This window comes from Carettochelys insculpta, chromosome 2, assembly GCF_033958435.1.
Source record: "Carettochelys insculpta isolate YL-2023 chromosome 2, ASM3395843v1, whole genome shotgun sequence".
Classification (NCBI taxonomy): domain Eukaryota; kingdom Metazoa; phylum Chordata; order Testudines; family Carettochelyidae; genus Carettochelys; species Carettochelys insculpta.
In genome coordinates this window covers 193,387,694-193,398,381 of record NC_134138.1, presented here as the reverse complement: position 1 = coordinate 193,398,381, position 10,688 = coordinate 193,387,694, and the positions used below count along the sequence as shown (strand labels likewise).

The 10,688-nt window shown below is 45.3% G+C and overlaps 1 protein-coding gene across 1 annotated transcript in view; it reads right to left on the bottom strand.

Moving 5' to 3' along the window:
* Positions 1–3,482: 3,482 nt before the first annotated feature.
* GLB1 (galactosidase beta 1) overlaps positions 3,483–10,688 on the bottom strand; it is a 152,213-nt gene continuing 145,007 nt past the window's right edge. The window contains exons 16-17 of the mRNA XM_074988215.1: positions 5,511–5,673; positions 3,483–4,351 (exon numbers count right to left, since the gene is read on the bottom strand). Coding sequence (XP_074844316.1) covers positions 5,566–5,673 — 108 coding nt within the window. The 3' untranslated portion in view covers positions 3,483–4,351; positions 5,511–5,565. The remainder of the gene's footprint in view (positions 4,352–5,510; positions 5,674–10,688) is intronic.

Sequence of the window (10,688 nt, the reverse complement as noted above, 5' to 3'; positions counted from 1 at the left end):
TCCTATTGCTTGGGTTTCAGAGAAGGAATCGTCCCTCCCTGCACCCAGGATTAGGAATTGCTGAGGAAGCTATTGGGTAGTCCTTGGTGTCATCTCTACATAGGGATGGGTCCTCCCAGGCGCAGGGAATTCTCAGCTTACTCTCCCTGAGGTCAATGAGAGCTGAGGGTGTGCAGGACATACTCAGGGCCTGGCTTCTTCATAACCCTATTCTGCAGGAATAACATTCCTTGACTTGGGGTGCTTGAGGCCCAATCTTTCCAAAGACTTCCCTGCTGTGAGTCCTGGGGGGAGCTATGCCCTGCCCGGTGTGGAAGTATAACATTGTATAAGTATAACGTTGTATAAGGGGACATGCTGGATACATTGTATATGAGAGGGCATGCCAAAACATGTTACAAAGTATCTGGGGGAGCACACGTAGGGACAGTTAGCTTTTGAATGGAGAAGCAATTAAGATGGAGCCAGCACGTCTAAGAAGCAGGCATCAGAATGGAAGGTGTGAAGGGCAATTAGTTAAGTTAACTGGAAGCTGTTAAAGGAGATTGTTAAGGGTGGCAGGTAATTGAAGATATGTGACTGGTCTCAGAGATCTCGAAGGGTGGTGACTAAAATCTTTTTCTTCTTTTGTCTGTAACTTCTCTGTAACTTGTTCTCCAAAAAACTGTATAAATTAAGAGACACAAGCCCCACTTGGGGGGCTCACTTCTAAATGTATTAGCAGAGCAGCTTTGCTAATAAAACAGAGTGGTCTGATAAATTGTGAGTCTGAGTCAAACTTTGACACTGGGCAAGGCAGCCCAACGGACCCAGATAAAAGTTGCTGGGTTCTACCAGTGCCAAGGGCAGGATGACCATCCTTCCCATCTTAAATGAGAAGGAGTCTTTTGAAGATGGGATGTACTTTCAAAAGAGCAGTGTCTGCACTGGTTTTCTTCTTTCGAAAGACGCTCTTTTGAAATAAGAATATGCAAATGAAGTGCATGACATGCAAATCTGCAACTCATTTGCATTTTCAATTTCCTTCATTTGCATACTTCTTTCGAATGAAGATTGCAAGTGTAGACACAACCCCCCCACACACACACACAAAGCCTGTCAGAGGAGGGGCAGCCCACCTTGTTAGAGAGTTGGGGTGTGTGTCACTCCTCAGCATGTGCACCCTAAAGCAGCATTTTCCAAGGAGTGGGGGGTGTCTGCCAACCCTTTCAGGCTGTGGGGCTGAAGCCCCAGTCCCCGGCATCCCCCTACCCCCCCGCACACTGAAACTGGGAGCTGCAGAGCTGAATGCCCAAGCTGGTGACCCCACGGGGCTGAGGACAGGAACCGAGGGCTGAAGCCCCATCTCCAGTGCAGCCGCCCCAACAGGCTAAAGTCCTGCTCCCCAGTGCACCATTCCTCCCACCCCCAGGCTAGACCCCCCCCCACCCCAGCATGCCCCTCCCCTCGGCTGAAACTCTGATCCCTGTTGCTCCCCCTCTCTCCTGCCAATTAAGCTGGGAGCTGCAGGTCTGGATGCCTGAGCCCTGGTGACCCCTCAGTGCCCCCTTGCCCCTAAACTGAAGTAAAAGTGTCAGGCAGTTCCAGGGCCAGACCTGGGACTCCTCTCTCCCTCCCCTGGCCAGCTCCCAGCCCCCTTTTCCTCACATTGCCAGTAGGAGCTGCTGGGGTGGGGGACCCCGCTCTATAGCTGGCAGAGCCCTCAGACAGCAGGGGCTGCAGGGGAGTCCTCCTGGCACACAGACTGTAGTTATCTTGTCCCTGCCCAGAACTCACCCCTAGCCACACAGCATCTCTAACTACATGTGCCTGCATACAGCCCCTAGCTACTCTCTCTCTCTGTCCCCTGGGCAATGAAAGGTGCTTTGGAAATTACCATCCTTCCTAGATACTATGGATTTGTACAACACAGCATGCTGCTGCAGGAACATAAGAACAGCCATACTGGGTCAGACCAAAGGTCCATCCAGCCCAGTATCCTGTCTGCCGACAGTGGCCAGTGCCAGGTGCCCCAGAGGAGGTGAACCGAAGACAATGATCAAGCGATTTGTCTCCTGCCACCTGTCTCCAGCCTTTGACTAAAGGCTAGGGGCACCATACCTTACCTTTGGCTAATAGCCATTTATGGACCTAACCTCCAAAAATTTATCATGCTCTATTTTAAACTCTGTTAGAGTCCTGGCCTTCACAGCCTCCTCCGGCAAGGAGTTCCACAGGTTGACAGTGTGCTGTGTGAAGAAAAATTTTCTTTTATTACTTTTGAACCTACTACCCATTAATTTCATTTGGTGTCCTCTAGTTCTTCTGTTATGGGAACAAGTAAAGAACTTTTCTGTATTCACTTTCTCCACACCATTCATGATTTTATATACCTCTATCATATCGCCCCTCAGTCTCCTCTTTTCTAGGCTGAAAAGTCCCAGTTTCTCTAGCCTCTCCTCACATGGGACCCGTTCCAAACCCTTAATCATTTCAGTTGCCCTTTTCTGAACTTTTTCTAATGCCAGTATATCTTTTTTGAAGTGAGAAGACCACATCTGCACGCAGTACTCAAGATGTGGGCGTACCATAATTTTATATAGAGGAAGTATGATATTCTTAGTCTTATTTTCTAGCCCTTTTTTAATAATTGCTAATATCCTATTTGCTTTACTGACTGCCGCTGCACACTGCGTGGATGTTTTCAGAGAACTATCCACTATAATTCCAAGATCCCTTTCCTGATCTGTTGTAGCTAAATTTGCCCCCATCACATTGTATGTGTAATTGGGGTTATTTTTCCCAATGTGCATTACCCAATGTACACTTACCCACATTAAATTTCATTTGCCATTTTTCTGCCCAGTCACTCAGTTCGCTGAGAACTTTTTGAAGTTCTTCACAATCTACTTTGGTTTTGACTATTCTGAACAGTTTGGTGTCATCTGCAAACTTTGCCACCTCACTGCTTACCCGGTCTCTAGATCATTGATGAACAAGTTGAACAAGATTGGTCCCAGAACTCACCCTTGGGGAACACCACTAGTTACTCCCCTCCATTGTGAAAATTTACCATTTATTCCAACCCTTTGTTTCCTGTCTTTTAACCAGTTTCCAGTCCATGAAAGGATCTTTCCTCCTATCCCATGACCACCTAATTTACATAAAAGCCTTTGGTGAGGGACCGTGTCAAAGGCTTTCTGGAAATCTAAGTATATTATGTCCGCTGGATCCCCCCGTCTGCATGTTTGTTAACCCCTTCAAAGAACTCTAATAGATTAGTAAGCCACGACTTCGCACTACAGAAACCATGCTGACTTTTGCCCAACTAATCATGTTCTTCTACATGTCTGACAATTTTATTCTTTACTATTGTTTCTACTAATTTGCCTGGTACTGAAGGAAGGGTGGGGAGAGGGCGAGAGAGCACCATTGTGATTTGAGAACTAAGATTTGTTTTGTCATTTAGATTATTAAAAACTAAAGTACTCTTTTAATTGGGGTTTTGCCATTTGTTTATTTTTTACATTTTTCTCTGCTTCTGTGCAGAATCAGACTAGCCAGTTTCACTTTTGTCCCCAGACAGTTATGCTCTTTGATTCCTATGCACATGCAATGGTTGGCTTTCAGTCAATACCGTGGAAGGCTTTATGTACAGACAGACAGAAAACTGCCTTCCTAGACCTATTTCATGAGATCTTATTTCCTTAAGACATTTTCATTCATGATGGATTTTAATCGCTTCTAAATATTGAGCACTTGCAACACCAAGAATGGAAACCATTAGATTAAAGCACCAAAAGTATGAGTTTTTTTTTTTAATTCTACACTTTGGGTTCAGTTTATTTGCCGTCTGGTAATTGAACCTTTAAAATTCACAGTAACAAGATTTTGTCAATGACTATGACAATTAGAAGCTTTTTTGTTTTTAGTAAAATATGTGATTCTCATGTAATTACCAGACTCCAGGAGCTGGGACTTTAAGAAAAACTAGCTGGCAACAGTAGAGCAGACCTAGCTTCAGCTCAAATCCATTTATTGCAATGGGAGTAGCAACAGGGGGTGAATGAACAGCTTCTTTCAGTAAACCTCAAGGGAAACTGACGTGTAATTAAAGTTGTGATGTATACAGCTCCATGCTAATATTCTATTTAGGTTTTAAAAGTGAGTTACATTGGTACAGAGCCAAATTTGTTAAGGCAAGCAGGTCAAACAGGATGTATTCACTTCATGAAGTCTGAATTTGGCCCATACAGCTTCCATTTCTTGCTTTAAGTAAGGATAAGTAAAAGCACCACTGAAAAGGACCAGAGTCTTCTTTCACTAGCACTGGTTTTACATCACTGTTTTCTGTGGCGTTGCTCGTGAGTCGCTGTAAACACCAGAACAAAGGACAAATCAGATCATAAATTCCAAATGAGACAAAACGAAATTTCACGCTGCGGTTCTGCCAGGAGCCACCAGGTGGCAGCGTTTTAACACAGGCAATATATTAATTCACAGTGCTGGTGCACTCTCTCTCGCTCAAGTAAAGTTAAAACAGTTTAAAACTGCTTTCAGCTCTAAACATTCACTTCATTCACCTTCTTTCTTTTAACTTCCTTATTTGGGGGTCAGTGGCTTTTTATATCTTCTTCCAAATTTCATGATAGGTCGGGCTGTTCCCCAGGTTGGTCTCTCTGAGAACCACTAATACCTGGACCATGTACCAAATCTATGGTCTCCTCCTTGGCTGCCTTCTAGACACAATCCTTGCAAGAGACATCTTAGCACTATGGTGCTGCAGTCTCCGCTGGCTATGCCCCTACCAGTATGGCCTCGCCTTCCCATCCTAACAAGTACCAGAGGGGTAGCCATGTTACTCTGTGTCCGCAAACACAATGAGAAGTCCTGAGGCACCTCGTAGACTAGCAGATTTATGGGAGCATAAGCTTTCGTGGGCAAAGACCCACTGTCCTACATGCATCTGACAAAGCAGGTCTTTGCCCACGAAAGCTTATGCTCCAATAAATCTGTTAGTCTATGAGGTGCCACAGGACTTCTTGTTGTTCTTCTCATCTTAAAGGGTCCACCATTTAGGCCTTTCCTTTGCACAGGGTTTCAGAGGCTTTTTTGTCTCTGCCCTCGGACAGCCATAAGACTAACCTTCTGTTCTCACATACTCCCTGGGTGTTACCTAACAACTAATTATTTGTGATCTGTCTTATTGTGGAAAAGAAGTCAGTTTGGGACCAGTGTCCTCCACTGACATTACTTATAAGGTGGGTTTCTCTCTTCCGAAAGTGTGTTTGCAGTCACCACATCCAGTGCCAGACAAGTCTTCATCTCTGTCAGAGTTTCTGGCTCTTGTGGCTAGGTTCAGGTCCAGCCATTGCTGAGCCTATATATGCATTTAGCTCTCCTCCAGTAATTACCTTTTCATTGGATGGTATGTTTCTAGTAAGACACAATAACTCATTAAAAAACTCCTCTTTTACCTTTTACTCCTCTCCTAACTGTGGTACATAACTCGTTAGTATATGGATAGTCACCTCTTCCCAGTTTCACACATTATATCACAAAACCTTCTGATGATTCTGTCACATGTCACTGCTTAATTTCATCCCAATCATTCCAACGCCATGTTCGGAGGTTGATCTGCAGGACGTTCCTTTCACCACCACCAAGGAAGTTCATGATGGGAGTTCGTGGCTCCTGCACAAGTAAAGACACACATCAATAAGCACAGCATGGATGGCTGAAACCATTCCCACAAAATAAGATCTGCCCTGAACCTTTGTCCATCCCTCCCCCGAATCATTAATTTTTTTTCAGACTCAAAGCAGTTAGGAAGAGAGCTCCAGTAAAGGGATAGGATGTGTCCATTGTGGCCTGGTTTGGTCCTACAGGTTTTGCCTTGATTGGGCATTAACAATTGTGCTATGTTGCTTGGAGCATGGCAAAGAGATGGCAAACACACGTAAATTTCCCTTTGATGAAGTCCCATGAAAGGATTACTTGGGACTACAATGTAAAGGCCTTTGCCCCTGAGCCCAGGTGCATGTTACCCTACAGTTCCAAAACAAAAGTCTTGGAATCAGATCAGACCAGTCTTTAGGGCGCTAAGCCAGGGCTCCCCATTCCATGCCAGTGGGACTGCTTCTCGCCTCTTCATCCCCTCATGCTCAGCTTCCTCTTCCTGGTTAAATCCAGACTTCCCTGGCAGGTAGGGAACTCCTTTGACTATGTGCTGGGTGGTCCTGGAAAGCTAGTATGCTCCCTGTGCATCTCTACCTTTACTGCAAACAGTGTGGAGCCCATAAACTATGATGGTGTCTTTGGTGGACCCCAGTACTAGTCTGACTGAGGATAGCATGAGCAATGCACTGCTGGGGTTTACTTCCTTTTCTGGACTGCACCAGACCATCGAGAAAAGATGGCAGAAAAGAGGAATTCCACATCAGAGGTAAGAAAGGAGACCAGAAGGATTGTGTCAACCTTGAAGAGGAAGAACAGGCACAGTTGGACTCTTACAAGATCTTTTGATAAAGAGAAAAATGAGAGCACATTCAATAGGATGTGGGAGCAAGTGAGAGAAGAGAGACTATAATGTCATACAGGACTTGGTGAGGGCTCTGTGTAAGTTGGAAGACTTCTCGGCTGAAGCCTGACCATCATGGTAAGGTGAAATAAGTAATGTTTCTGAAACAACAACCGCAGCAACAACAAAGAAATAAAGCTAAACAGCCCCAAATTGAACCAATGCATCCTATTAAATATGAAGCCAACACAGAGAGAAAGAGTCTCAGATCCAACCAAACCTGCCATCATGATGGAGAAGAAATTGAAGAATTACAGAGCATACTGGTGACTCCATCAAAAAGGACAAATTATACGTTAGCTGTCTGGAATAGCCATTGAAAAATGGATTGACGTTGGGGTTTTCAGGGTCAGAAGTCACAGAAAGTCTGCTCTGAGCAATGAGCCCAGGATTAAAGTTCAGAATTTACTTGTAGGCAGAGTTTAAATTCCTGTTATTTCCCAGAGTCCTGAGGCTCAGGTCTTCACCCATTGGGGCACACTGGTACTTGCAGCTTCATCCCCACAAAGCATACTGGTGGTCCCATGGGTCTGAAAATGTTTTTCAGAGCTCCTGCCTCAATGGCTCTGGCTGAATTTAGCCTCCCTTGTAGAACAAGGATCCACATTGTCCAACTAATCTTGCAAATACATTCTCAAAACAAAGGCCCATAGCTCTACCCAAGACTCACTAAGCCCACTCTCAAGAACCTAGAGAGACTCCCCAGGACTTCCTGGGGCATATAATGGATCTCCATCAGTGAATTATCTTTGCAACAGAGGGACAGATTCTGCACTACAGCACTAGTCTGAAATGACTCAGTGTCAGCTTTTTGTCAGTTTTGACTGGTTTGCAAATTGATAATGTTAGAGTGAACAAAAACACTTTACCTCCATGTCTTAAATACAGGTAACAGCAACGAAGGGTCCTGTGGCACCTTATAGACTAACAGAAAAGGTTTGAGCATGAGCTTTCGTGAGCACAGTCTGTGCTCACGAAAGCTCATGCTCAAAACTTTTCTGTTAGTCTATAAGGTGCCACAGGACCCTTCGTTGGTGTTACAGATCCAGACTAACACAGCTACCCCTCCCATACTTAAATATAGGTGTGCACTGGGGAGCACTCAGTTTGCCACCAGCTCCCAAACAAGGTCAAAATTCCAAGATAAATAGACTCAAAGAGGTAGCCGTGTTAGTCTTGTGGAAACCATCTTGTATAAGAAGCCATTTCACATCCCCTGCTTCTGCACGCACACAAGAGCCTGTCCTTTCCTTGACCTGTTTGGGAATAGCAGGAAGGATGAGCTCTATGGAATGCGTTAACGAACTGTTTGGAGTCAAGGCTCCAGCTCTCTAGTACCTGTTTCTTTGTGCTGATAATAGTTTCTCTTTGAGAAGTGATTTACGATTCTCTAGCTAATTGCCTCTGACACTAGGCTTTGTCTGTGTAAGGGTATAAAATACTAGAGTTAGCTGCATCAAGCAGCTTTGCTGGACCCGGTTTTACTAGTGTCCAGTTTGGCTCATCTGTTGCCTTATTGAATTCAATAAAGCTGAATGTTAGCCGCCTAAACACAGAGAAGCCTTATGCTTCAACAGTGTATCTTCATAAAACAGAAAAGCACTCATGTAGCACCTTAAAAACCAACAGTGTAATTTATTAGGTGATGAGCTTTCATTGGACAGACCCACTTCTTCAGATCCTTAGGATTCTTCAGCACTGAAGAAGTGGGTCTGTCCCATGAAAGCTCATCAGCTAATAAATTATATTGTTAGTCTTTCAGGTGCTCCAGGGCTGTGTTTTTGTTTTATAAGGATAAATGGAGTTTCCCTTCAGAAAGTGAACTGTTGTCATAGAGGCTTAGTAGCCCGCTACACAGTCATGATCCCCCTTACCTGGCAGACAGTATAGGACTGCACAAGAGGTCTCTGCCATTCACCATGCTTGTAAAGGCAGCAGTGGTCCTCCACATAGTAATGTAACACACTCATATTAAGGTGCATATCTACCCGCCAAACTGAAACTTCCATTTCATGCACCTGACAAAGTGGGCCTCAGCCCACGGAAGCTTATGCCCAAATAAATGTGTTGGTCTTTCAGGTGCCACAGGACACCTCACTGAAAATACACTGTATGGGCTAATCTTTTATAACTCACTTGTGCAAAACACATAGGTCATAAAGGGCCTTAAGGGAGCATCACTTTTCTAAATTTCAATAAACTCTCTAATCAGAGGCATCTAGGCTCAATGATTTCTAACCACCAAGGTTTTCAGACTCAGTTATTGACCTATCTGTCGCCTCCTCCCTCACCTATATTTGACCTTATGTAACCCTTCTGCCGGAAGGAGTCGGCAGCAGCCAGGGCCAAGTTCATTATCTAGGGGTTCCTTTTCATCTTTCTCAGATAGAACCATCTCAAGCCCCCACCCAGTAGCCTGGGAAATTCACACACCCCTGGGTGCCTCAGAGAGGCAATGCTTCCCCGCTCACAATCACAGAGTCTGAGTGTAGAAAAAAAACTTTTAATGAAAGAGGCAGAAAAGTCAATTGGCATAAGCTTGAGAAAATGCCACAGCCAGAGCTCATAACCAACCCTCAAGTAACTGTCCCAGTTCAAATGGATTGAACAATGTCCTTGGCCTCTCAGGCTCACCAGTCCAATACTGTAAGGGTCCCATTCACAGACCCAAAGTTTCTCCACACACCCGCTTCAAATGCCCCACTTACAACTCTGTCCAGTCTGTGCAGGCCCTGACACATCACCTTGATGCATTCCCTCACTGAGCCTAAGGCAATGCCCCCTTTGTGCTGGTCTGACATTCCACTTGCTCTGCCAGCTGTCCCCCCACCCACCCACTGGTCACTCCTGCCAGCCACCTGCTGCTTTCTCTTACCAGCCACCCACTCCTGACAGCCCTTTGCTCTCTGTCTTTTGGGTTTTGCTGTAGGCAAAACCCTGTGATTCCAGCTCTCTGTGGCTTCAGCGCTCTGTGATTTCAGCTCATAGAGGCTTCGGCTCCAGGCCTAGCCACAGCATCTCAGTATCCACCAAGGAGGATGCTCACAAAATAACCATGGACCCAGCTTTAGATCTATCTTTGAGTGGTGGGGGCAGGGGGGAGAACTAGCCAAATCAGTCTTACAGCCGTATAGTCAAAAAGCTCCCAGCCAGCTGGTTCAACCACTAATCATCCCCCACCTTCAACCTCACAATGGTTAGATGGAGGGACCCCTGTGCCATCCATATCTTATGCAGCAGTGAAGACTGCTCTGTACCCCCCGACAACAACTTCAAGCATTGGTGAGCCTCCACAATTCGGTGATAGCGTAAATGGTGACTTTATAACAAGTTGTTTACAATAGACAAAACCCCTTTTCTTCACAAGCATTACATATGCACACCTTTGCATTTCATGCAAATGATCTCTAAAGGACACACTCCCCAAATCTTTCAGCAGTATTGAGCTCCTTAGACATCTCTAAAAGCCTCTCTCCAAATTAACCCTTAATTATGTGGTATTCTATTTCATTAGCTCATGGTGTCTGAATGCCCATAAAATGGTTACCATTGATTACATTCTGGGGAATACCCTCCTTTCAAATCCAGAACAGCAGTAGGATAAGAGGTAATGGACTGTAGCAAAAGAGGTTTAGGTGAGATTTTAGGAACAACTTTCTAACTGGAAAACAGGTAGCTAAGGTTAAGTAGGAGAGGGTGGAGGGGACAAGGTTACCGAGTGAGATGGTGGAATCTGCCATTGAAGGTTTTTAACAACAGTCTAGGAAAACGCCTGCCAGAGTTTACTTCTTCCTCCCTCTCTGAGGGGAGAGGCACTAGGTGACCTCGCCAGGGTCCTTCCAGCCTTACTTGTCTATGAATTAACTAGAGAGGGGTGAGGTTAAGCAAGGCTGCTGCTAGTGAGGAAAACATAGGTGCTGGTTTCCTCCAGGCCTGGAGAGAAGCTCAAGCCCCATCCACCTCAGGCCACACCTCCCCTTGACTCCTTCCCTCAAGTCCACATCCCCCTCTTCTAACTCCACCTCTTCCCTTCCTCTTCCTCCCCCCTCAGATGAGCACACCCAATTCCTACTCCTCCCCCACCATCCCAGAGTCTCCTGCTTGCTGTGCAGATTGTTTCTTGGGTGCC